This window comes from Leptonotus elevatus, chromosome 10, assembly GCF_054856555.1.
Source record: "Leptonotus elevatus isolate MCC_2025b chromosome 10, RoL_Lele_1.0, whole genome shotgun sequence".
NCBI classification, from domain to species: Eukaryota; Metazoa; Chordata; class Actinopteri; order Syngnathiformes; family Syngnathidae; genus Leptonotus; species Leptonotus elevatus.
The window spans coordinates 15631650-15659441 of NC_141248.1; the positions used below are offsets into that span (position 1 = coordinate 15631650).

At 38.2% G+C, this 27792-nt stretch overlaps 1 protein-coding gene across 3 annotated transcripts; it reads right to left on the reverse strand.

Moving 5' to 3' along the window:
* Positions 1-2367: 2367 nt before the first annotated feature.
* LOC147167320 (sodium- and chloride-dependent GABA transporter 2-like) lies at positions 2368-27022 on the reverse strand. Of its 3 annotated transcripts, XM_086088140.1 has the most exons (16): positions 26929-27022; positions 23319-23409; positions 22794-22978; positions 22449-22583; positions 15866-16006; positions 15591-15678; positions 12713-12845; positions 12277-12411; positions 11995-12098; positions 11185-11309; positions 10936-11048; positions 10726-10863; positions 10472-10574; positions 7075-7175; positions 5908-6078; positions 2368-3776 (listed from the first exon to the last, which is right to left on the reverse strand). In XM_086088140.1, exons 2-16 carry the CDS (start codon positions 23324-23326, stop codon positions 3627-3629), a joined length of 1830 nt encoding a protein of 609 aa, XP_085944266.1. In that variant the 5' UTR covers positions 23327-23409; positions 26929-27022; the 3' UTR covers positions 2368-3626. The 3 variants fall into 3 exon arrangements, with proteins under 3 accessions (XP_085944266.1, XP_085944265.1, XP_085944268.1); XM_086088139.1 differs by lacking the exon at positions 26929-27022 and having other exon boundaries at positions 23319-23714; XM_086088142.1 differs by lacking the exons at positions 23319-23409; positions 26929-27022 and having other exon boundaries at positions 22794-22986.
* Between the last annotated feature and the right edge of the window lie 770 nt (positions 27023-27792).

Sequence of the window (27792 nt, forward strand, 5' to 3'; positions counted from 1 at the left end):
GTACAACTGTAAAAAGAGGTCAACCACTGCATTCATATAGCAAAACTGAAAAGCAACAAATTGTGTACTCACCATTAACTCTGATGAGGCATGGCGCGGTGATGACATTCACAGTGAAATTGCTGGGCGGTGAAACTCTTCACATTAAAACTGCATGTTTAGTTGTTGTTTTTTTATGCTTGTGCTTTGCTACATTGCCATAAGTTCTGTTTCGTGTTCTATGTTCACCATCGCACACTTCTGTGATGGATGCACAAAATACGTGAAACAGAAAAGCCAAAGAAAAAGCAAAACATTATTTCTACAGCTGGTTACTGAGATGAGTCTCGTCACACATGATGATACTTCAACTTTTTTTTTGTTCAGCCAGACCACTGATTCCGGAAAAAAAGGTGTGTGCTATGCTGTAAATGCCGGAAAAAAAGGTGTATTGTATGCAGTAAATGCAGGTAATTCACAACTGCAATTAAGAACAGACTGCTGGCAGGTCAGTGTAGTACACATTCTTTGACTATGAAGCGACACTGTTGTAACAAGCAGAATATGGCTTGCGGAAATACTCCTCGGATATGTTGCTACCACACCCCATACCTTCACAAATGCTGAACAAAATGTTCTTTTTTTTCGCTCTTGAGGAAAGGGCTTCCATGATTTCCAAAACCAAATGTGGACTCGTCAGAACACAGCACACTTCTCCAATTCACGTCATTCCATCCAAGATGAAAGCTTGGACCGAAGAGAAGCCGGCGGCCTTTCTGGGTGTTGTTGATACAGTATATGGGTTTTGCATGGTAGTACCGTTTAAGGGATAGAAGGGAGCGGGCATTCAAAGTCGGACGTGTTGTTTATGTGCATCTTGACATGACAACATGAACTTTGCCCTGCCCAGCCTTGCTTGTGAACAATTAAGCCTTGAAGTGATGCTCCTTTTATACTCAACCATGACACCCGTCCCCGTCAACTGGCAACTGTGGAAGGTACTACAGTTGAGTTTTTTTTACATTTCTCAACTTTTACAGGCTTTTATTGCTTTTTTGTAACATGTTGCTAGCATCAGATTCAAAATGATTTAATATTTACAAAAAAACAACAATCTTCATCAGTTAGAACATGAAATATCTTGTATTTGCAGTGCATTTTGGTTGAATAAAGGTTGAAAAGGATTTGCAAATCATTGTATTTTACTTCATTGTAATTGGGGTTTGTACGTGACTGCTGTTTATAAGACTTTCCTTCTGTCATATCAATACGACAGGTCGGGACTTGCACGATATTTGATGTTTTACACTTCTTTTTTTATCTCCAAAATACACACATTTTGTTAACATTTTATTCTTACATTTCAAAAACATATTTCACTCTGTAGTCTTGTCTTTGATTGTATTTGTTATGCAGCATTTAGAGTAAGACATTTTTATGGACAAAAGATCAAATGATTGGCCTTGGGTTTGACTGCAGTCAAGTCAGAGCAATGCCCTGCAACCTCTAAATCAACACCTTTTCTATTGTGTGCACAACATTATTTTAATGGTTTTAGTATTCTCAAACTTAGTAGGTGAAAGCAAATCATACATAAAATGCATTGTATGTATATGTAAATGAGTATGTAATTGGACAGAAACGGTTTCTAACACAGTTACCATACATCTTAGAGTGGACAGACAAAGACAACATATAAATGTTAAAATAGCCAAATAAAAAGCATGTTTTAAGAATAATTCAGTAACAGGATAAATATATTGCTGAGGGTAGTAATAGAAATGAACACTATGTTCATTCAGTAAACATTTGAAAGGCAGAGAGATGGGGAGATTTATGATAAGGGGTTGGATTTATGATCTTAATCAAAAATTGTACATTTGAGTGATTCTAATGCAACAAGCTATTCACATTTTTGTTTCGACAATGGACCATATGCACGGCAACACATTGAGCATTTCCAGGGGAAAGATTAGAGTTTCCGGTCTCCGCATGTTTCAAGCTACTAGGACGCAATCTGGAGGGAAAATAACCTCATACTTAAAAAGTGTGATAACATAGGCTTTTGTAATATATTCAGCATCAGCATTAATGCGATCACAGACCGCAAGTTACCCATGCCAAAGGCACTAACACACCCCCAATACCATCGCAAATGCTGGATTTTTGTGCTTTTCCTCTTTGGCTCAGAGGACATGATGTCCATAATTTCCAAAAACGATTTGAAATGTGGACTCGTCACACCGCAGCACACTTTTCCACTTCACGTCAGTCCATCTCAGATGAGCTACGTAGAGTTTTAACTTGTGTTTGTAGTTGTTATCTGACAAATTGTGCTGGTGCTTTCCAAGGTGGAAATTTGGTGGAAAAAGTCATCAAAAGTCGTCGTCAAATCTGTTGAAACCAGCCGTTATATGTTCAGCTTTTCAACTCAGCTTTTTATTTGAACACGTTTACCAATAAGTCCGTATTACAAAAAAGATGGAAAGTTTATACATTTGGTGAGACAATTTCATCATAGTAACAATTAATCGGCCACTGTTGAAGCTCCAACTCGCTTTCTGCTCAGTGCCGCTTGGCTCCCGTCACAGGGATCGAGAAAATCTCAAGCCGTGGGAACAATGATCCTCATCCTGGCGTGCTTGTCACTCTTATTATTGGTTGTCTTCTTTGTTTTCATAACCTTAATTTCACTGCACCTGCACCATACAGGTACGATAAAGGCTTTCTATCTTATTTATGTTCACTCTTTCTGAACAGCACTTTGTTACAGTTGTGGTTGTTTTTGTAGCCTATAAAAAAGTTGAGTTGGAAATTGAGCGTCTCAAAGATGGCATGTGAAACTGCAAAAAATATCTCATTGAATCAGATAAGGATGGCTTTGATCACTTTGCCGATAGTGAAGCAGTTAAAAATACAATAAGAAATGTTCTGTAATACGTCATTTATGGTAAATTGGCGTAATTCCAACAGACAGCGAGTACACTTGGAAGAGTTTGATGCTGTCATTGTCATCGCTAGAAGTTAGCAAGGCAAACGTATCCCAAACGTGGAATTAGTGCGTGCATAGAGTCCATTAAGACAAGTTTTTGGTACCAAAAATCTGACTTCATATATGAAAATGTGTAAATTAAGGGTTTAAAATCCCAGCCAACTGATATGGTCGATGCAAACTGTGCAAATAGTTGCACCCTAACACAACAAATTGGCAGTGATGACGCGCTGGAAAAACAAAACAATCATTAGGGAGTTGAGTCTGTTCTCACAAGAATTTTGTTATTTGTCAAAGTGAAATTTAAGTAGCAAAAACACATTTTGGGTGTTACTTGCTACAAAGTAACTACTGTAAATATATAATCTTGTGCTTCAATTTTAGGACAATTCCTTTATTAAAAAAATAAAAATTAAAAGCAATTCTTATGAGAACATTACTGCAGCACCCGTTATCCTGACACCTAGCGAAGGAAAATGTTCCCGTCTGTTTATTGGCATAATGACACATGAAAATGATTTAAGTGAACCTTAACTATTTAGATGCAAGAACCACTAAGTAATAAATGGAGACATGTTAAGAGATGTCTCGTCTAGTGGCACAAGAACTTAAAACCCACACAGCTTGCAAAACTTTCTTGAAAATGTTCATGGTCTCATACTTGCACCTCCATTTCAACTCCACCGCTTTCCTTGTACTCATTGGCAGCAGGTGCCAGAGATTTGCTGGGGTTCAGTGGGTATTGCTCAGGTTGCTTTGCCGAGTTGTGGGGCTTGTTTTCTGGATGGCAAAGTTGTTTGATATTCTGTGAAGACAAGAAACAGCCACAAAAGTGCACAGTGTCAAGATCAGCAAAAGCATAGTCAGATATCCTCGGATGGAATAGGAATCAGTCATTGCAGTCAACGTTTTTGCCAACTGGGGTCAGGTCTACTCTGTCTTTTCACAAGTCCAAAATAGTAGTAGCCCCCCCCCCCTCCAACTCCCCCCCCCCCCCTTTACTGTAGTCGAGATGAGTCTAACCATGGTGATGTCATTCACAAACTTGGTGTTAGAGTAATGAGTTGAAGTGCAAGGGAAATCAAGGGGACTCAATACACAACCTTGTGGAGTGCCGGTGTTGAGTGCAAGGGTTGAGGAGAGGTGGGGGCCGAGTTTGACAGTTTACGGGTAGTTTGGCTTGTGCTTAGTCTACAGATTTTGAGGGAGCGCCCAGCTGCAGAAGTGTTATCATGATTAAATTGCTCTTCGTATTTTGTTGACTAAATGATTACTTAACTACCAGGATCTGACTAATGCAGATAACAATGGTGAGTTGAGTTGCGTTTCAGACAGTATAAATTATTGGTGGAACACAGAATGTTTTGTCAAGCCACTTGCCTGTAGGGATCGAGCTCTCACCTGCAACTTCTCACATTATTAGCTAAGTGTCCTCCGGTGATTTTTCCAAGCATGGTGCCAAGTGGCTGCCGGGCTTTGGACTATAAGACTGTATACGTTTACATGACGTTCCTAGCGGCCTTGGCTGCATCCTTTGCCCAAAGTGGTGTGTGGTGTTGGATTTCTGCTATGTTTTCTCACAGTCTCTCACGTCAAGTGGCAGCTGAGACTCAAAGGTGCTCTACGGTTTGACCTGTGGATAACAGTATGTACCCTCCCGGCCCATCCCGTTCTCATGTTTCTCACGCTCTGTCACGGCTTTCTCGGACTGAAACGTGGACACAGGTAGCTTTCGAGCACCTTTGAGCTTTTGAAGCCGGAGTACCAAAACCCCAGCAAACTCCACACAGGAATCCCGGAGCTGAAATTTGAACGCCAAACCTCAAATCTGTGATGCGGTCATGCCAACCACTTGCCATCCGCACTGCCTTTGCTAAATACCAAACTATACTAACAAAGCATAAATTTTACTAATTGCCACTAGAGGGCATACTAGTTACCTTGTTGTTTTAACCAGCATTATAATCCTCAAATCCACTTAATTGGGCAGCATTTCAGCTCAGTGAAAGCACTTTAGTGCATTCATATGCAATCCTAGATTTACTCTTTATACCTTTCCCTTTTCAGATTTAAAACTACTGCAAAAAATACATGAATAATACACGCATGGCCAACAGCAGATGATACATAATATGAAGTAAATGTTTTTTTTTCTTCTTCTGGAATGTTTAACTTGCCTGCAGCTGTGATTAAAAAAAAATTATGTTAGCGCAGCATGTTTTAAAACCCAGCAATTACAGTCAGCTTTGTCACTCACATGATTATTAAATTCACACAAGATCGTAATGCAGGCTATATTGGAATGAAGAGGAGCTAATTATGAAATAGAACAGACAGAACTTTTTAAAAACGCAAGCGATGCTACAAATTAGTGCAAGTTAGGGACGTCAAAAAGAATCAAGTACATGAGGTTGAAATAACTCAATGGAATTTAGGGTGGGCTATTTTTCTAGTAACCCATTTGAGTTTTGGTGCTTTGTTTTGTTCCTGGCGCAGTGCAGCAGTGGGACCAGAGGAGTGCAGGTTCTTTGGTTTAGTCCAGCTGGGCCACAAAAGGCCTGGTGGAGCTTTAATCATTCCTGTGTCACCAGTGGAGGCAGTGCCAAACCAGGGAAGTGTGGGGTCATTTTTGGCAAGCCTGTATGTTGCCAAGGCAACCACCGCGTGCTGCTCATTCCAGGCTAACATTGGCAGTGACAGGCTTTCGGACGCTTGGTTGTATTGTATGACTACGGAAGCATACCGCTTAAGGAAGTGATCCAATTTCCCTGAATCGGACCCTCCAAAAATATAATTTATTTACTACTATACTCAATTTACCCCAATATACGAAACCCTATTTGTTTCAGAGACCTGCACATTTTACCATTGTGAACAGGAAAGAATTTCAAACCATTTTTGCCCAAATTTGAGATGAAATGCAACCAAACACATACCTGCCACACTGTGCCTTTCATCTGAGTCACTTTAAAGAGGATCCACAGAGGCACCAGCAGAACGCAGAACAGTCCCAAGCACCAGCCCAAAGCGTAGGCCCAGGTTGGGTAGACGTAGGTTTTGTTGAATTTGAGAGGCTTGTACCTCACCAAGGAGAAGACGAAAGTGCCCTAGCAAGAAAAGAAAAAAAAAACACACATAAAAACTGTAACACATTTGGCGTGCTTTCACCATCACTGCAGTCGTGATTAGGTGGGCCTCAGTTGTGGCAGAGGGCTGGAAAGGTTCCTGTAAATTTAATCAAGAATGTCCTAAATATACAATCAACACATTATATTGCTCATTGTTACTTGACTGCCATACCTTGACCTATTGTGTGGAGATATGGGTAACGCCTACAAAACAAATATCACTACTCAGTCTGTATTTAAACTACAAAAATAGCTATTTTACGTAAACAGCTAATTTGACTATTTATCAAATTGCCTACTCTCAAATTCTATGACCTATTGAACTAAAATCAGCACAATTAGTACACAAAGCACACAATATGTACTTTGACGCAATACTCAGAAGCTGTTCGAAATCGAAGAGTTGTTATGGCCTGAGGTGTACAAGTGTCTTAAGAAAAATCAAAGACAAGAACAAATAAAGTTTAAAGAATTTCAATCAAACATCACACACTCTCATGCTGGGCATCACATTAAAGGCAATTCTTTGTTGGTTAGCATTTACCGTGCGTCTGTATTTTCAACAATTACCACAATGTACCACAAATAGTGTTACATAAGAGTCACATGATTCTTACCCACTTACAGTAGACAGTATGAATATGTTTCTCGGTGTTCTCTTAGTTCCCTTCATCCTAACCCACCTGGCACTGACACCAGCACCTTTCTCAAATTCCTCACGCCACACAGTTTAAATCCTTAATTTCTTCTCATGCACCTCTTCCTTCTTCCTCTTCTCATGTTATTTCAAGCATGTCATTTCAAGCTTGAGAGAAGAACAATGACAAAATGAAGCTTTGTGAGAGAACTCCAGACAAATATTACATGACTTGGATTCGTGAGTGTGAAGCTCAGACATTTTCCATACATTGAATTCATTGTCGTCGTCGTCGTCGTCACAGAAATGAGTCACATCTTCCACATCATTTCACTCACCATACAAACAGCAGGGGTAATGTAAAGCCAGCAAATCTTCATTACTGGCCATGGGCGATACCCTATCATCTCTTCAATGTTGTCATAGAGACGATCTGCACCTGTTTATCAAAAACAAAATGAAAATTGGTCGAATTTAAAAGACTTTACATAAAGGTAAACATATTTCAGACTTTTTAAAATGCAATTTCATGTCCCATCAAAATGTGTCACTAAAGCAAATGGGTACACCTGCTTGAGAGAAATGAGAAATCTACTAGTTTGGATTTTATTATTGCAGTTTACATAATATAATCACAGCCCAGGAAAGTAAAAACTGCTAACTTCTAATTACACGACACATCAGACTAATGTACAGCCACAGTAAAAGAACAAAAAAAACATTGTCACTTATAGAATAAAATATATATAAAATATTGGAGCATTGGATCTCATTAAATGTACTCAACTAAGCAGCAGATGAGTGTGTTTGTGTTGTTTTGCAGCTAACAAAATATATTTCAGCTCCAAGCCTTAAAACCCTCTTGAGTTTTTAACAAATCCCTGTTCACAAAAAGGTAGAACAAAGTATGAATGCATGTCAACTAAAGGGCGCAAAGTCCTCCTTGGAATCTAATGGCCCCTCAAGCTAGGATAAGCTTAGCCAGGAGTGATGGAAAGAACAAAAGAGGACAAAATATTTGGCAGATGAAGTGGGTAAGACCCGCGGGACTGTAATACTTGGATTGACGCCCATGTGTGCACAGTAAAAGGGCTTAATGTCTTCTTCTAGTCACGAGTTAACAACCATGATTTTTTTCCCCCCAAATTAAGTAATACAGTTAATTAAATAAATTAATTAGTCAATTAATTAAATTATTACAAACCCTTATTCCAATGAAGTTGGGACATTGTGTAAACCGTAAATAAAAACCTAAGTACAATTATTTGCAAATCCTTTTCCACCTACATTGAAACATATCCACTCAAAAAAACAAAATATTAATGTTCAAAATAATGAATGCAAAAATTACGACAACGGTTAAGCAGCTGAAGTTGTACATCAATCAAGAATGGGGAATAATTGCTCCTAAAATTTCAACAATTAAGAACAATTAAGTTCCCAAACGTTAATGAATATTGTTAAAAGAAGCCCCAGATTTTTTAGAAAATTATGAAGGCATCAAATTCAAAATTTGTGAATATTTGCAAATAAAAAAATAAAGTTAATAATTTTGAACATTGAAAATTATTTTCAAATCATTTTGTTTTTATTTACTTACAGCTTCCCAACTTCATTGAAATTGGGGTTTGTACTGTAGATTAAAAAAACAAAATACAAGATAAACATTCTTACAATTACTCATAAGCTTAATAGAATTATATCTTTTGTACCTTAGCAAATATATTTTGACTGTATCATACGTTTTATTACATATTTTAAACTGCGTAAATCACATCTCCAGATCAGAAATGTATTTGATAAGATGCATTGTTCAATGTTTTCCAGAAGAGGGCAGCAGGCCCATTCAAAGTCAAATCAAGGCCCCTCCTTTTCAATGCAGTTTTCTTTCTCCCAGGGTCACAGGTGCACACTAAACTGGCAGACGCCGGATAAAGGTTTTAAATCTAAATACAAATATTGATACGAGTGCAAATATGACTGCCACTACCAGCACCCGTTAACACATCACCCCTCCCCCTCCCCCCAGCCCCACACAACTAGCCTTCCTTAAAGGAGGTAAAAAAAATAAAAAATAAACTACGGACCAATCAGCGTCAGGTAGATGGTTTGTAAACAGAGTTCTCAGATGAGAAAAGCACGGATGCTGCCAATCAACACCCCTTTTTCATGAAAAGAAGCGCAAAAGTAAAGTTTCTCTCGATGGTAAGGATTTTGACGCTCCCCTCTACGTGTTTTTGTTCAACATATTGGCTGCTAATTAGAAGTTACCCGTATGTAACCATTTTTTGTTTGTTTGTTTTTGGCGGCAGCGCCCGCCTACCTGTTGCACTGATTGGCTGGTCGTCGATGTGCTTGACAGTACTTATACAAGAGCCTGTACTTTTCCTATCCAAACCGATTGGCCGTGGGCCTTTTTTTTATTTTTTTTAGTGGACATACAGTCTGTGCCAAAAATAACAGCTCACTAATGCCGCTTGTGTCTCGACTGAGACATAGCAAACAAATGTGCCTGGTTCCCCTAAACCAGGGTTATCAAACCGTTTACACCAAGTACAGCCTTAAAAAAAAGGAAAAGAAAAGAAAAAAGTTGCTCGCCAACATAATGACCAACATTAATAAAATAAAAGTAGCAAAATTGACCCATCAAAAATGATGCAGAGGTTGTATTGCAAGGTATATTTAACACTACTGTAAGCCAATGTAACATAATGCACAGTTTGAGCATTAACACTGCACTTTACACTGTGGAAAATAGAATGCTACATAAATAGTGTCTCACTTAAAATGTGCACACAAAGTTAAAAATTGTACCTAAATAAATGTTTCCAAACTGTTATATAAGATTAAATGCCAATGTATGCAACCGAAAAGTTAAATACAGATGTGCTGGAATAAAAAGGTTTTAAGTTATGGCAAGATGATTGAACATTCAAAAGCTAAGTTTGACTGTCCGGAATTAACACTGTAGGTATCAACAAAGTCTTTCTGACGAGTAGTTTTAGATACATTTTGAATATTTGCTTTTTTTTTTGCGCTTTTTTAAAATAAATATAATAATTATGACTCGTCCAAATCACATGTAGAGTTCACTAATTCAGTCCAAACTGAATTATAGATTTCTCTATATCATTTCACCAAGGACAAATGATGCCACTTTTGTGATTCATGTGTAAGGCGTTTCTCGTTACAGAATTCTACTACAATAAGGTTGCAGAAATGCACCTCTATTGTATTGCATGCGAATAATTTAGTTAGGTATATCTAAAATGTTCTTTTTGACTTTTCAAAACTACAACAGCTATTTATTACACATATCCAGTCTAGTTGTTTTTAAGTTAATAGGGCTTGTCATATTGAGCCACTGAAACATTTGAACATTTCTATCAGCAATTGTTTCACACAACACTAGAGGGAGCTGTCTCACCACTAGTGGTACCACAATATGCAGACCACTGCCCTAAACTAATTTGTATTTGAAAAACAAAACTGCATGTTATTCTCAAACAAATTCCTCAATTCTTAAAATACATACAGCTTTAGTTCTGGTGTGTAATGCTTTTATTTTATGAAACATGATTTGCCACATTGTGTTTGGATGGTTCAAACTTAATTTGGAGTTTAGATGCTTTGAGACTTTTGGGAAATGTTTGCATCTTTTGAATATCTACTCCCATCCTGTATTAACATAACAGACATGAAAACGCATGATGACTAACAGCCACAAGGACTTACCATATATCCATCCAATTGCTATGGACTGACACACTGAAAGGAGGAGAAGGTTGTTGCCGCTACAGACATAATGGTCGAAAAGCTGAAGGAAATACAAGCCTCCCTGGAAGGAGATTAGTGTCAACAAACCATGACACAACATACTGTACATTTGCAGTCATTAAAACAAATCAGTGGGCCACAGTGCCATCGCTTGATAACTTAAATACACTGAGAACAAAAACAACGCGATAAGGAAAGAGCCGCGCTCTCACCTCAGTGACGAGAAGAAGACCAAGGAAGAAGCAAACGGAGCAGAGACAAAGCAGCAGCAGCTCTCGCCGATAAGCCCTCCGGAAAACAGTCGGGAACATATCTGTCACGGAGGTCATCAGGCACTCCAAGCTCACAAACTACCAGAGGAAAGACATGTTAACACAAACCAGAAACCCACCACAAGTTCCACAAGCGCATTTTCAACTGACCTGCGTATCAGCACCCAGCAGGATAACCATGATAAAGAAGCATATGGCCCACAACTGAGGAAAAGGCATCATTGCTACTGCCCTTGGATATGCTATAAAAGCCAGGCCAGGTCCTGTATTTAGACACATAACAGTTATTATCCAAACAAGATATGCAGGTGCACCCCAAGCAAGGTCCCAGTCATCAAAAAATTGCTTTAATAACTCTGTATGAAAAAAATTAATCATGAGTTAGATTTGGATTCTTACCAGAAGCAGCCACTTCGGATATTGGCAATTTTTGTTCGTAGGACATGAATCCTAAAACTGAAAAGATAGCAAAGCCAGCCACAAAGCTCGAGCCACCATTCACCAAACATAGAAAAAATGTGTCCCTTAGAGAAAAACAAAGAAAAAAATATTAGATTCAGTCTTGCAAACTTACTTAACAACAACACACTGTACATAATTTTTGATTATCTATCTATCTATCTATCTATCTATCTATCTATCTATCTATCTATCTATCTATCTATCTATCTATCTATCTATCTATCCATCCATCCATCCGTCCGTCCGTCCGTCCGTCCGTCCGTCCGTCCATCCATCCATCCATCCATCCATCCATCCATCCATCCATCCATCCATCCAGCTATCACGGTAGCAGTTTAGCTATTAAGCTAACTAGCTATCAAGCTAATGGCCTGTCTGTCTGTCTGTCTGTCTGTCTGTCTATCTATCTATCTATCTATCTATCTATCTATCTATCTATCTATCTATCTATCTATCTATCTATCTATCTATCTATCTATCTATCTATAAAGGTCAAGTGTGGATCAACCCAAGATGTTCTCAAGTTCCCCAATGAAGGCTTGTGAAGGGAAAAGAAGCAGTTTGAACAGCATCCAGAGCAGCTGGATTTAGAAGCGCATTGACCTTGAAAGGTCACATCCGGTCTTTTTATAAACAACACAACATGGACCTTCACACGCTATAAATAAAAAATATTGTTGAAGCAGAAAAGGCTAAACAGAAAGAAAATGGTGGCCCAGCCAAAACAGGAAGCAAATGGGAACTTACTTGTAACAATTATTATTAAACTCGTTGTAACTGCCAAGAGCTGTCAAACTTCCCTGACAAATCCCAAAAGAGAACAGGACTTGTGCACCTGCATCCATCCAAACCTGAGTGCATATGTCAAAGAATGAAATATTAACTTTCCATTGGTTAAACAATTTTAAAATGATCTGTGAATTTAAGATAGTATACAGGATTTAGCTTATGCAGCTGATCAGGAATCCCGTCATGGTACTTGATTGATTTAGGTATTTATTTATTTTGGCCTGGCGCTTTATTACTTACTTGAGGGTCCACCAACCTTGTCGGGTCAGGATAGAGGTAGAAAATTATGCCGTCCATGGCACCGGGTAAAGTGAGTCCACGAACCAACAGAACAACCAACATTAAATAAGGGAAGGTGGCTGTAAAGTAAACTACCTGTCGACAAGAGACACGTGAGGGTTAATATTCGTAAAATACATTAGAATCACTAGATCTAATAAAAAAAAGGATCAGGGCTTAACTGTGCTCAAGTCAAACTCTTGCACAGTAATAATCCATTTGTTTATACAGAACATAACTAGGCCACGGTTGGTTGTATCCCAATGTTAGAGGATTACCACCACTTTGCCTTTACTGCTTTTATCCTTTATGCCAGCTTTCTGATCTGAATGTAATCACGTGGCTTCTTCTGAAACTAATATGCGTGCATGTGGTATACAAAAATAAAGAGTGTTACCTTTCCAGTGGATCTCACTCCTTTCCAAACACAGAAGTAGCACAGAATCCAAGCCAACAAGAGACACAAGGCCAGTTCCCACCTCAGGCTGCCAATCTCTTCTATCCCCGAGGATATACCCAGAACTCGTCTCCTTGAAACACAAACATCACAAACCGGCACAGTCAAAAACATGTGACATGTCATGTTCTGCACATGAAGTCAAGACTTTCCGTAATTTCAGTTCAGACAAGTAAGCCTTTTCTGTTTTAAACAGCTTGGGAAATCACTATTTTGTTCAGGACTACAAGACCTCCAGTTAACCTGTCAACAAAAGTTGACAACACTTAATTTAAGTGCTGGGGGGAAAAAAACTCGAAGACAATACAGTACATCGAGCTTCCCCAAAACACAGGAAAGTAAGTCATAGTTATGAACATCCTAAAAAGCTCTTGGGCTTTAGTTATTCCAAAATTTTACCTGCCACTCGGTTTTATGTGTTCATCACTTAACCAGTAGAGGGTAGTCATGCACTAAAAGTTCCCAGAAGAAAACAGAACAGGAACTGAACTATTGACCTAATTTAGCTAACAGCTAGCTCTACGCTTGTTTACTCATGGAATAATGTTGAAGCATCATCTGTAAGTTACATGTGTAATGTAGATATATTGATGTATGTGTGAACTAATTGGTACTTTGTGTTTGCTTACCTGAAGTGGTAATTGCTAGCGCTCTAATGCTAATCACGATTGTTAACTGTTTAACATGGGCTAATTTTGTTGACGCTTAATAATACATAATATAGAAGGTAATACATTATGAGTACCTATATATCCACTCAATGCAATTTATGTCCAACCTTAGTGATAATAAATAAAAATAGAAATAACAACAACAAAAATGATTTAATAATTTTTTTAGGGGCGATTTCTCGATTATTTGATGAAATAATCAATAGGATAATCAATTTAAAAAGATTAAATAGTGACAGAATTAAAGCACTTTACTTGTGTAGGCTATTTACTTATTTGTTTGTTAATGCTTCTAAAATGCAAGATAGTGAAGTGACGACAGGAAGATGGATGGTTCGTTTCCCAGTAACACAACAGGGCTGTCTCAGTGTGCCCAACAACGTTAGACACAATATTGTATTCGAAAATGCGGCTTTGCTACACTTTCATTGGTGTGTATGCAGTTTTGCATCGTCGAATGAAATTGTTAGAAGCATTTAATTTTTGTGTGTGACAGACAAGTCATGTGCACATTATCTATTGAGAAATCCTTAACATGACTCAGTAGATGTCATGGGGAAAAAAGGTCATGCTTAAGTTCATGCTGCCTTAAGATAAAAATATATGCAGGCAACTCAACTTAAATGGTTTGAGGAAACGGATTGCACTGATTCATTTAAGTTTAATAAAATCATTCAAACAACGTATTTGATTTGACTGCAAAAAACTCAGATATTTATTGTTTAGGCAACACAAGTGAGTTAAGTTATACTTATTTAATAGTTAGTCAAAATGAATTCACTTTTATAGCACTATTCTATCTTCAAGGTGCTCAAAGCACTGTAACACTATCTTCTTATTCACCAACAATTGACACAGTATCAAGTTCAGTTTAGTATCTTTCTCAAGGACACTTCGACTTGGTCATAAGAGCTGAGAATCAAACCCGCAACCTTCTGGTTGGGCACAGATGGATATACCACATTGTATACACTGTTGCAAACACTGCAATGTGCACATTCGGCATCACATGACGCCATCAGTGCATCATGGGATCATTTGGTTGAGTCGCCCAACCGAAAGGTTGCGGGTTTGATCCTCAACCCTTGTGACCATGTCGAAGTGTCCTTAAGCAACATACTAAACTCCCACTTGCCAATGATGCTGCATCATCAGTCCAAAGTAAAAATAAGTTGCTGGAATTATATTACCAGTATGTCTACTTAAAGAGCTCTCAGTTAGTACAAAAAAACCCAAACATCTTAGAGTAAGTAAGTTTTTCTGTTATTCACTTATTTATTTTTATTAAGATGTACTGTTAGTCTTTACAGTGGCTAGTTGACTTTGGGTGCTGCAATGTCCAACACAACAAACGTTGCAACACTTTTCCTTTCCTGACCCTGAATTGCTATTTGCACAAGTGTGTGGTATTTTGGTGTCCAGTACCGAGTGCACAGGTGGGAGGAGAGGTTACATTCAGGAGGGAGATTCTTTCGAAATGAAGCAGCCAAAGCAAGTTCCCAAGCTCGACAATAAGCTTTTCCTTGTGTTCATGATTCTGCATTACGGACACTGATCTCTCGAGCAGCCCCTGGCGCACTCCATTTGGCCTTAGTCAATGTAAGATTGCTTCTCAGACTAAAGGATTTGCCAGCATTAGTCGTGAGAGGATGCTCCCTTTTAGTCAGAAACAATGTTCTTAATGTGCAATCTTTCCCCAAGATGCTAAAAACACAATCATCAACAGTATAATAATTGTGTTTGAATCAGTTGTGTTAAAAATGACAAATTAAACTGAGTATTTTGCCTTAAATTGTAGCAGTTAAAAAGTTTCCAGCATGCGGAGTTCCGCAAGGGTCAATTCTCAGTCCACTTTAATCTAGACTTTACACAATCAATGGGGTTTTTACTTTTTTCTTGATAATTACTTTTTAAAATATTTGTCTAAATTTGATGGTAGAATCCCTTTCTGAATGTTCTGCACTCCTGTTTGAGATTTTTACATGCAGTATAATGCTCGATCTTCTAAAATTAGAGAAATAAAAACAAGCACTTTTGGTAATGTAGTTTTAGCAGTTACCAAGATTTCTCTGTATCACCCCCCCCCCCCCCAAAAAAAAACTGCTGGTTGCTAATGATGACAACATAGGTATTCAAAATCTACTTACTCCCAGAATTCCGTTGCAGGCGTTGTCGCATTTGCAGCTGCTGTCCAATTGGATGACAAATTTTTTTTGCCGAATTCAACACAATTTTCTAAGGAAACAATCAGATAATTGTTTGAGCAATATAATAGACACCAAAAGCGCATATAATGTACTTGGTTGGTCAACATATTAGAGACAGACAGTATTATTATATATTTTCAGGCATTATACAGTACTTTTTGACAAAGCTCTTCACATATCCTCCATGTGACGACAGGTGTGTAGGTGTGTTCTACCTGTGTTCCAGTAGTTCCTGCAGCTGGCCCACGGAACCTCAGCACTGAAAGACGAGAATAGATAGAAGAAAGCCCAAGCCTGGATGACGATGTACGACACGGCAGCGTAGGCAATCACTACCTGGGTTGCATAACCAATCCCTGAGAAGACAAGGTGAGTCAATGTATGGCTGACATAGGCAGGTAAATTTTATTTTTAAATGCCATGCTACTTTCTCTTTTGTCGTACCATCTGGTAGACATTTACTCATGTTAAGTGAATGCCACAAGGTTAAAGTTCAGGATCTTCCTGGCACATGAGAAGGTGCACTCCAGAGGAAAAAAAACACTTAGCTACGTCATAGAGGAATATGGTTTCACTTGGTCTTCAGTTGCATGGACCGCCTTGTTTTCTATGTTCATAGTAGATTTCAACAAACCCCATAGAAATTCCAAAAGGATGTACATCTCAAATCCAATAGGCACTTCGTAATATATCCTTCCTGTATGGCTTTATGCATTACAGTATGGTGGAAGCCCTGATTTATAGCTGTGTGACATGTTTCTTTGACAGCGTGCGCATGGACACTGTGCTGTTTGGACACCATCCATCATATGCCATCCCGGGGCTGTAAATAACCTCCCAGAATCACATGTCACAAGCTGAAACCAGCTTCCAACTAGTGCACTATTTATGAGGGTGAACATCTTCTAAAAACAGGGCCCAGCTACTTTAGTTATTTCCATAATCTTGTCAGGTATTAATATCCCATTAAAACTTTCATGTGTTCAGTTGGAAGGAATGAACTTGGGCAAAATGTCACAGATGGAAAAGTCAAAGGAGTGTTGACAGACTTGCACATTGTCAGCTTGTTAAGAATAGAAAAAATAAAATACTAGCGCGCCGGCGCCAAGACCAACAGCCGACTCTTTGCCCACTATTGTTTGATAAGCCACTTCCCATGTGAACTTGGTTGAACGCTCCCCAACCCCAACCCAAAAAATTATAATCCGCTGATTTTTTGCCTATTTTTCTCTCTGTTGTGAAGTTAAACAAATAGTACTCAATAAAGTATTGTAAAACATTCAAGTGGTCTGCCTTTAATTCATATCTTTATTGTTGTATGTGTTAAGGGAATAAAAAATAAGTGACTTTATTCCTTTTTATACGAATGTCTCAATCCCATTTTTTTGCACCCGAGTAAAGGTCCAAGTCGCTTGGTTTTGAGTTTCTGCGAGTCCCGATCAATACATCTGTAATGAAAGGAAAAAGCAGACCACATCCAAATGGTCTCAATTATTTATTAATTAATTTTTTAATAAAGGTATCCGAAGGTGACCCTATGGTGTAAATCAGCAGTAGTTCAAATTGACTTTAAAAATTAAGAAAATGTAAACATCCGATCTTTTTCAGACAATACTGATCATCTGGAAATGACATGATCAGCCCCGATCGTTGAATTTGAATTTTGAATACAGAATGGAGTAAAAACTTAATAATGACGAATGATAACAAAAGTAATGGATATGAAATCTTTCAGCATTCCCACAATGAATAAAATGAATGTTTGACCCATGTTATCCTCCATCTATTTTGGTGACATTTGGCTTTGTAGTTTTTGCATCATCCCATTAAAACACAAAGGTACACAAACAACCAGCAGTCAGCGCAGGTAATGATTCCTTAGAGAGAAAGGTAGAAGCAACTGAACATGTTTCTAATGTGTAGCCGTTTCCCCTCGGTGGACTGAACGTTCCACTCGGCCCCATTGCACCCAGCAGAGGCAGCGTTTTGGAGGTGTGCATCAAGCCAATGAGGGATTTTCTTCTTAAGGTTCAAAAAAGGTTGCTTTGAATGTCTACCGTTTTAATGGCGGTATCTTCGCTGTAACCTTTCCTTGCTGACCTCAGTCTCCTGGCCAACAGCCACATGCTGAGAAGTAAATGCAAGAGACTCCCGTTCTCCTCTATTGTCGTTTGTTAGCATGTCTTGTTCTGACTTATGGGCTCATTCCGGTGAGGTTTTTAGTTTCCAGAAAAAACAACCATGCCTAATTAAAGGCCAGTAGCGCTTAGTTGAGCCTGTGCAGTGGAAAACACAATTTACTGAAGTTTACAGAGTCACTTATAATAGATTGAAACTGTTGTTTGTTTGTGTCTGAGGTTGGAACAAATTAATGACATTTCCATTCATTTCAATGGGGACGGATGCTTTGAGACATTAAACATGTATCTCAAGGCAACACAGTATAATGACTTAAGTTTATATTTTATCCAACCTCTTTTTGAACATATAGAGTGGAAACTGTAATTTTCGTACAACGTGTGACTCAGCAACTCATTTCCTGGAAAGCATCCAATTTGCATGCGCAACTTTTTGACTGTTCTCAGTCAGCATCACCCCATGCGTTCATTTCAATCATTCAGCGAACGTTATGGACTTGTATGAATTGGTCAATGGTGGAAAAAATGTTGGGGACAAACTGATATATTGGTAATATTGCTTCAGTTTCCATATCATTCGGTTTTAGGCTAACTTTTTAGACTAGATAATCGTGAATTCAGTGCATTGCAACAAGCTTTTCATTTGAAAACAAAAACTATAAGCAACCTTACATACCGCAACAACCAAAATACTTTTTCATTCATGTAATATTCTATGAAAACAAAATGTTTAAAATTGCAGTGATATATTTAGCTAAGTTCTTTACAGCAACATTTTCTTGGTATAGAATTTTGGGTGGGATGAATCACTTGTCATTCAAGACTCCCCCTCTCTGGTGTGTACATTCCCTGCAAGCATGTCAGGGTATAGAACCGTTTCTTCAAGTTCCATCTGCAGACTTGTTGTAACCGAAATACGCCCACACTTCTTCAATGTCTTCGGAGGTGAGAAACGAGTCAGCATCTGTTCTGCCAGCCGACATGTTTCCAGCACCGTAGGCTTCAAATGTCTGATGTCTTTTTTTTCTTCTGAGTCATTTCCTCTTTTCCTCTCTCCTCTTCTTCTTCTTTTTCTATTCATGCTCTTCTTTCTCCATTTTTTGATTTTGCGGCGCATAGCGGAGGGGACGCAAAATGCAGTAGTAACAATATTTACAATTTGAAAAGTGTTTGAAATTGCATCAATGTTAATCCATAAATCGTTTCAACCATTCGAATACTATGAAATATTTTTCCCCAACATGAAGTCTATTTTCATGATATAGCGTCTTTTTAATGATATTGTGATTTTATGATCATGTTTTTCTCATAACTTTATGATCCTTTTTATTATTTCACACTCAATCATAACTGCAATGTAGGTCAATTACCCCCCAAAAATGGTGTAGCAATGGACAAAGTTCAATTTTCTTATTATTAATCGGCTGGACGAGTTAATCGGGTGATATTAGCTATTTTTGTATATGCAAAAATTGGCTGATTTTTTGCCCTTTTTTCTTCTTCTTTTTATTTACAACACAAGACAAAGATAATGACATTCAAACACCAGTTAAAGTTGTTCTAACAATTTGCCCCAAAATATCTTTACTATAGCCTTTTTTTTTTATTTATAATTGAATCTTCTAATTAGTAGATTAACAAAGGATACTCCTGCAAGCCTTGGGCCAATAGTTTTCAGACTGGATTTGGGTTCCAATTTCCCACCCTCTGTCTGCAGATGTGACGTCATGTGTGCATTGAGTACGTGAAGAAGAGGGTGTGTACTTTAATTTTTCAGCCCCTAGGTGGCAGTAGCAATTCGAAATTCACGTGTCAATCTATCCGATGTCTGGGCTATACTCTGCCTAAGCTTAATTTAAATGTATGAGTGTGTAACCTCTCAACAAAGTGATGTAGGTGAAAATACTATCTTGAACTTTTGAGTGAAAGGACATACAGCGCATCCCAAAGAGAGCATCATTTATCGAAGATAACTCCCAAGGCCAAGGCAATGTGAGCCTGACTGACTGACACTAGATAGTGAAAAATGGAGGTCATGCATGTGAGGTTTAAAAACCTCATGGTTATCAAGTAACACACTTCATTGATAAACGCAACGGCACATGAAATAGACAGCAAACAAAGTTGAAGCAATTTGTCGTCAAATTGTGACGTCAAAAACAAAATCAAGTGCTGAACTGAAATAAAGCCAACAATTTAAAGTTGTATAGAAGGAGTTTATCTTCTGTGAGGTACATGTATGGTGGGAATCGACGCTCTACTTCCTAAATCTTGTGTGCACTCAGATTTCCTGTGTGAGGCCACCACTTTGTATAACTATTTGTATTTTGTGTTCCCCATTTGCATGCAGTCTCCTATTTGTGAAGTGGCACACAGTACTAGTAAAGTGCTATTGTTTGTAACTAGCATGATGGTTCGGAGTGACATTCATCAAATTTCTCCTTCATGGGCGACAGAATGCGTCGCACAAATTTGGGAAATAACAATGCCTCTGCTGTTGAAGCAGAGGTCAACGTATACATGCATGGAACTTGACACCCAAGAGGCTGGAGTGAATAACAGTATTAAAATGTGCAGTGTGAACGACACCTGGTGTGGTCAGTCACACGGGTTTCTCAGGTTTGATGTTCATCTGCGAGAACGCACAGGTGTTGGCTGTGCCAGGTCATTCGCTCACACAATAGAGCTCTTTGAGCCGTTTTTGAAAGGGTCTCAGGACACAGAACACTTTTAATCCGTGACTGGGAGGGTTTTTAGTTGTTTGTTTCGCTTTTGTTTTAGGTCCAGTCCATCTGCTGTCCATGTTTGTACAAGTTAATGGTTTTCAGTTGATGTGCATTTTTATTTAGTTATATTTTTTCAGGCTGTCACGATTGACTATTTTTTGTAATTGATTATTCTATTGATTTATCAATCATTTATTTTGCATTAAAGTGTATACCCCCAAAAAAAATTCCAAAGCATTCCCACATGAGATTTTTATTCTCCACACTTTTTTGCCGCGTAACAACTCCCATATAATACTTCCGATTTACACCGTTCAAATTTCAACTTGCTTAAAAAATGTGTTTGATTCCACATTACTTACAGTATTCGCACAATTTAATGTTAAATATCAACTTTTCCCCATTCATTTTCAATGGAACAAGCATTAAACTTTCCACGTCCACGTCCATACATATCATCATTATTTATTTACATTATCATCATTATCAGGTGTCTGATACTGCTCGGTGGCACAGTTGGTAAAGTTTATTGTCCAGTAACCAGGAGGTCATAATTTCATAATTTATCTCTCAATTTACTTTATAGGCATTCCACATGCATTCAAATCTTAGCATTCAGCTTTCAGCATTCCCATGCAAATTTTCCAGACTTAGTCTAATTAACCAATATTGTTGTTTATTTGGTATTGTTTGGGGATTAAAAAAAAAAAGCAACTAAACATTTAAGCATATTATACGAGGGAGTGATGGACTCTGACTTTTTTTAAAGTGATTCATTTACTGGTTCATTCATTGTTTTCCAAAGTAAAAGCAGATGTTTGTAAATGTCTTTTTTCGATTAAACATAAAATATTATAAGTCTGTGAAGGACTACAGAAATCCGAATAATTTCTGTTGAAAGGCTGAAATAAGAGGATTCCATCAAATTGTAAAGCATTACTCGATTATTGAAGTAAATTGTTGATTAATTTGACAATCGATAAGTTGTTGATGTTGATTCATTGATTAATTTTGATAGCACAACATGTTTCAGAATTGTTTGAATAGGTTCACATGGCAGGTTAACTTTACATTTCAGAGGCTGAAATCAGAGGATTTGGACAATTTTAATTTAAACAATGGGTCTAAAAAATTATGAACTCATTTTCTCCCAAAAATGTACAAAAACATTCTATTTTAAATATTGTCAAGGTCCCCAAAACATATGTATACGTTTTTTTGTTTTTAATGCGAGAGCATACAGAAGGCTTTGATGCAGCCTCTAGCCTGAAAAGGTTGCTTAAAGCAATGGTAGTTATTACAAAAACGGCCAGCAGGTGGCAGCAGAGTATAAGAAATCAACCAGAGCCATGTTGCAAAAATCTCTTTTCCCTAGTGTTTTCAACATATTTGTGAATAATGATGAAACTTAGCTATATTCTAATGCTAATTGCTGCAAAATGGAAACAGATACAAATAAACTTTTTTTCCTGATGAAAGATGAGAATCTAATCTTTTTTTTGGTAGGTTCCAAGTTTATTTTTTTTGCAATGAAACTATAATATTCTGTGGGCCTTGCAAAATCAGTCAAAATCCAGTAAAACAGCTGGGAGCGAAGGGAGTTGCTTCAATGAAAATGGCTGGGAGTGGGAGTGACTGAGTTAAAATAGTTGTCAATTAATTGATTAATTTCAACAATGGTGGATATGATTTAAAGATATTAATCTTGTAAAAATGTGTCAAATGTGAATGATTTTTTCCCCTTGTTCACACAACTTCTTCCAGCCACTTCCCCGTAAAAGTTCCAGCTAAAAAGATACCCATTCATTGAATAAAAGAGGTGCAAATAATTTAGGGATTTGCAGAAATGACACGAACACTATCGGACAGTGTTGGACACCTGCTAAATTATGTAGGTTTATGTTAAAAAATTCAGTACGTCTTACACTACTAACCTTCAAACAAAGGGCAGAAGTGCCTCCAGCATGTAATGCATCCCTGAGACGTATACTGGCCCATGGCTGTCTCCAGGAGGAACATTGGAATACCACAGGACAGAAGAAACAGAACATATGGAACCAAAAATGCCCCTGGGAAGAGGGAAACACAAATATCAACATATTTCCAAACATCTTCATCATTTGTTTATTTCCCTTGACCTTGCCGCCCTCGCCGCACTTCTCTCCAACCAAACTGACTTCCTTATCATTTAAATCGATATTATGACTAACTGCGTTTGCTGAATGCAAGCTGCGAAGCAGGAAACAGGAAATGAGAACGCGCGACCAGAATAGGCTCACCTCCCCCATTTTTGTAGCACAAATAGGGAAACCTCCAGAGATTTCCCAAGCCCACCAGGGTCCCTGCCACAGCCAGCAGGAACTCCAACTTGTTTGCCCACTTGCCGCGGTCCAGCAGCTGAGTCTTCTTCGCCAGACTGTTGCCTTGGCCGGCCGCTTCACGGCCGCTTCCTTTCAGGAATTCCCTTGGCATATTCAAAAGGAGATGAATTACAAATGGGGCGCAATTTGATCTCAAACATCCGTCTCGCTCCTTAGGATGAGGATGGACAAATATTTGGAACACGGATGTATGCATTCAAGACAAAATTACTCAACTGACGACTATTTGGCACCACTCGTGCTCTTTGTTAATTTATTGGTTGAGCTTAAGATCGCTGGATTACCAGCAATGGAAAGTTTCCACCAGCAACAAGTGCTTGTCCAAAAGCCGTGGCAACCGTTACGGCAAAAAAGGCACGTCCTCGAATTAAAAGTCAAGCATGTAGCGGTGTGGAATAGAAAGAAAAGAGAGCGAGCACTTACCCCTCCATCACAAAGCCCCCTCCCCCGAGAGTTGCTTACAGCAACAACAAAGTGATCAGTATTCCTCTCGGATGGATGCACTGCAGGCTCTCTATACAAACAAAAAATCATGAGCGGAGCCAGAGTGAGAATCAAAGCTGATGTGGTTCCTCTCTCTGTGCCGCCTCGTTGCCAGACGCTGCGCTCCACACCATGCGGCCGCGCTGGAAAAAGTGTTTGGCTCTGACAAAGGTTCAAGGTATACACCACTTCCCTGCTGTATTTTTCCACTGAGACGGAGCAGCTCGAGTCACTGAGATTAGCACAGTTGCTAACAACTAAACCAAATCAGCTGAGCCGTCTCTGTTATGTCAGTGGCTGTAAACAGGCTGCATTTATCTGCCAACTGGGAATTTGCCGTGTTAAACCGTAAATTGTGAGAAAAGAAAATAACAGCAAGAGCCCGGTCACTATGCAAACATCCTGCATGGCAAATAGCAGATCTTTATCATCATTTGATGTATGGCGCGGATCTTTTTATTTTGTGCGATTTATTTAGACGACGTGGTATCTCACTATGAATATTTTTTTTCTCATTAGTCATAAACTATGTTATCTTAAAGCTCCCAGCCTCTACGTCCTTTTTATGACCTACTACTCACTTCCTCTTCTCAGCTTTTTCCCCTCGACCGCAACGCTTTGTCATTTGGCTTTTCTTGTTCTGAATTGCTGCTAGACACTTGTATTACTTTTCGAGCTTAGGTTGTTGCATTCTATTAGTTCACCACTGGAAAAAAATTCTGCACACTGTCCCTTTAAAAAAAATCTAGAATTAATTTTGTTTGTAACAAAATAAGTTTCATTCAATATATGAAATTAAACAGCATGCGCAACTAATTTTGGCAACCATTACCATTGTAAACATTTATAGATGTACTGTAGTTGTAAACTAGAATTGGTTAAATCATTTTAAAGTCAAGTGTCTTTGTGAAGATAATGTAAACTGAGCACTTAGTTCCTGTCTTTATATTTGAGTGATTCTCTGCCCGCCCGCGGAGAAATATGGGGCGGAAGTGCATTCAACCGTTTTCCTTGTTGCCAGAACTGTGCAACAGCTGAGCTTTGAGCCTGGCTAAATTAAGAGAAGGCTATTAATCGACTATTTTGGTCCCAATGAGAGCACGTGTAAGGAACAGTTGATTTGACATTCCGGATGGCGATTTGAACACAGAACCACCTGGTGTACAATATACACACTTTCAGATCAAATTCCCCGTTGACGTCGACACAAGACAAGCTCCTCTTGTCAAACACAGACTGTTTATTACACAGGGCTGCGACAAATCTGTTTGGAGTGCCAACACCACTTAGGTCACTGGAAATTTCAGATTCTGATATTTACTGCAAACTGGATTACAAAGAAAACAATTAAATGCTCTTCCACTTGACATCAGAAGGAACTTAATTAGCATGTGCATACACTTTTTCTGATGTTTGTTTGGCTCAATAAAGGGTGAGAAACACAAATATAAGGAACCCTAAAATAATTGTATTGTGTTTAGAAAATCAGTAGGGCTCTGAGGTCTGTAGGTCAATTAGTGGAGCACAGAGTTCGACGCAAACATGGTGAAGCAGCATTTCACTGTTGTGCTGCATGCAAATGAAATTAGATGCCAAAATAAGTGATGCCATTCCCAAGTGTGAATGCATTTAAATCCAGATGAAAAACTCTACGTTTTCTCCTCATGCATATACATTCCTCCATGTTGTTGCTGTCCGTTTTTCCCTCCTTGTAAATCCCCAAGATCTTATTCATGCAGTCATGAAGATCAACTGTCTCTACTGCATTGTTTATCCATCCAGGTTGGAAAAAGTAATGAACCTTTAGGCAAAGTAAGGAGTAGAAAGTAAAGATATATTTTCAAATGTAGGGAATGAAAGTAAAAATAATAATAATAAAAAAGTACAAATAAATGAAAAATGAAAAATACGTGGAGTATTTGTACCCTATTACTTCCGAGTCCCGACCAATGTCCATCTGACATTAGATTCAAACGTTCATGTGCATGTGACCAGACACTGAAGGCCATGTTGGACTTGTCCATTGTCTGCTGACACACACACCTGTACTTCCGGCTCAAAAAGGTAACACAAGCACACACACATTGACTCACTTGGATGATGCGACATGTTGTCACAGCTGCAGATACATCATGTGACAACAAGGTCATTTTGTACAGTCAAATTTGATACTCCAAACAGATGAATCACAACTTCTGACTGACCAATAGGGAATGCAAATACTCTCTCTGTAATATTGTTTTCTATAAAAACATATAGTTAAACAGTAATGGCATAATTCAATAGAATGTAAAGAAATTATGTTTTTGCTACATTTTTTGCCTCCATTCAATGGACATTGTGCTGTTCCGGCTAGTATGCACACCTCTGCCACTTGGGGGCAGTGTAATACAGACCTAGATGGTCTCAGCACCTAAGTAAGCCCAGTAATATCAGTCGATCTTTGTTGAGAAGGAAGAATATATGCCTGGTTGTGATTATATATGATCAGTTATTCACCCAGATGCTATTCGATAGACTGTCTATGGCATTTCCCATTATGTGTTAGCATTAAGCTAGTGGAATTTAAGGCAAAGTTTTGTGGTTGTTTTAAATAAACACTCGTGAGTAATTCTCTTATGTTTAATGTTTAGTTTCACAGAATACCTTAACACAGGAGTGACATTAAACATTCCTGAAGCAGTTTTTTTTAAAAAGTGTTTACAGTGTTGCTATCTCTCCATTCTTTCAAGGCTTCAGTGTAGTAACCATAATGGTTAATGAAAAAGTGTGAAGCAAAAAGACAGATGCAAAGTGAATCATCTTGATAGTCTGAGATAGTATTGTAGCACCTTGAATTTAGTTCCATGACTCAGCCGCCATCTAACAGTGGTGTACGCATCTCAATCTTGCTTATACTAACTTTTTAAAGGGGAATTGGCCAAGTTAAAAACTGCAATGTCAAGCAAGCGTTAACTGTAGCCTTACTACACTAGTTCCTCCCGCCTTGATCAAAGCCAGACTCCTAATTAATATCCTCAAATATTGACATAATAAAAATAGCATGCAGTTATAAAAGTGCACAGTCAATATAAAGTCACAGAATGCATATCGTCACCTTCTTAAAATAACGGCCCAAGTCATATTCAGAAAAAATATATATACAGGTAGTATATAATTTTGCCTTAAACAGCTTAAAGATGCTGGCCAGTTCTGCTAAAATTGGCTAGTTAAACAGATATTTAAATTCTACCCCTGAAATGAAAGGATCAAGTATTAAGTTCAGTTTAGTGTGTGTGTTTTTTTCGGAGGGGGGTTAAATTAAAACAAAAAAGACTAGGCCATTATTTAGGAGGGTGATGATATTCAGCTTCAACACACTAGCAGAGCTAGCAATGCTTAACTAGCATTAGCACTGTAAACAAGCCAATGTCAGCCACGGCTGCTATGTTGGTAGCATGAGTGACTTATTTGGAATGGAGTGTTACTATAACACTAAATGTTATTGGGTTGAAGTTTTAGTTGTTTAGGATGTAAAATCAATTGAATATCAAAGAAGTTATACACTTACCAATTGAGCAGAAATGTTGGTAATTGTTTTCTGAGCGCACCACTTGTTGATATTATAAAGTTAGCGTCAGTCCGCTAAGTTGTGCGCCGGAAGTGGTGAAGATCAAAGATGAGAGCACTAACAGGAAGGTGCCGTTAGCTGCCTTAATAGTGTTATATAAATCGTTTAATATCCCATCATTCCAACGTTATTTATACTTGTCTATTGGTCCCTTTTTATAGTTTGTCCCCATTTTAACTATGCATGTTGTCATATTTCAAATAAACACAAATCTTGTAAGCACATTAGCACAATGAATTTTAAATTTTATTTGTGATCAAATGCAATATGGATATTGTTGGAGGAAGTGGTAATCTATTTTCAACTGATAAACCAATAAGGGTAAAATTGCTATCTTCATTTGAACGTTAGGATCCAAAACAATAAGATAATAGTCTCTTTTTTTCAGAGACCCTTGCTTGACTCATTCTGGTCTTACTACATACTACAATGGGAAGGATACAAGAAATTAAAACACTGCTTAATTCGAAACTGCTGTTTGAGTACACCCATTACAGGGACCATAAAACAAGGCAAATGTATAAGCAAAGATATTCCGGGCATATAAATCCCTAGAACCCACGAGGACCGTGCTCTCTGTACATGAGTTAATTAAAGTAGTTTACATTAAGTGCTTGCTTGAGAGGATGTTCTGCTTAAAATTTGGTGCTTTCAGCCAAATGGAAATAATACACATTAGTTGTTACTAGTTATTTTTTCTTTAGGGTATTCCTCTCACAGAGCCACCATTATTTCCCTGCTCCAGGCACCAAAATTCACACAGAGCAACTTTTCTTAGCCGCTAGACTAAGATAGATGATCATC

What these genes read in the sequence shown, in the direction of transcription:
- LOC147167320 (XM_086088140.1), bottom strand. An exon ending in GTGCTACAAAAATGGGGGAG is followed by an intron (nt 22,584 to 22,793) that starts GTGAGCCTATTC and finishes CCCTCTTCCCAG; the next exon opens with GGGCATTTTTGGTTCCATAT. An exon ending in CCTGCAACGGAATTCTGGGA is followed by an intron (nt 12,846 to 15,590) that starts GTAAGTAGATTT and finishes TTGTGTTTCAAG; the next exon opens with GAGACGAGTTCTGGGTATAT.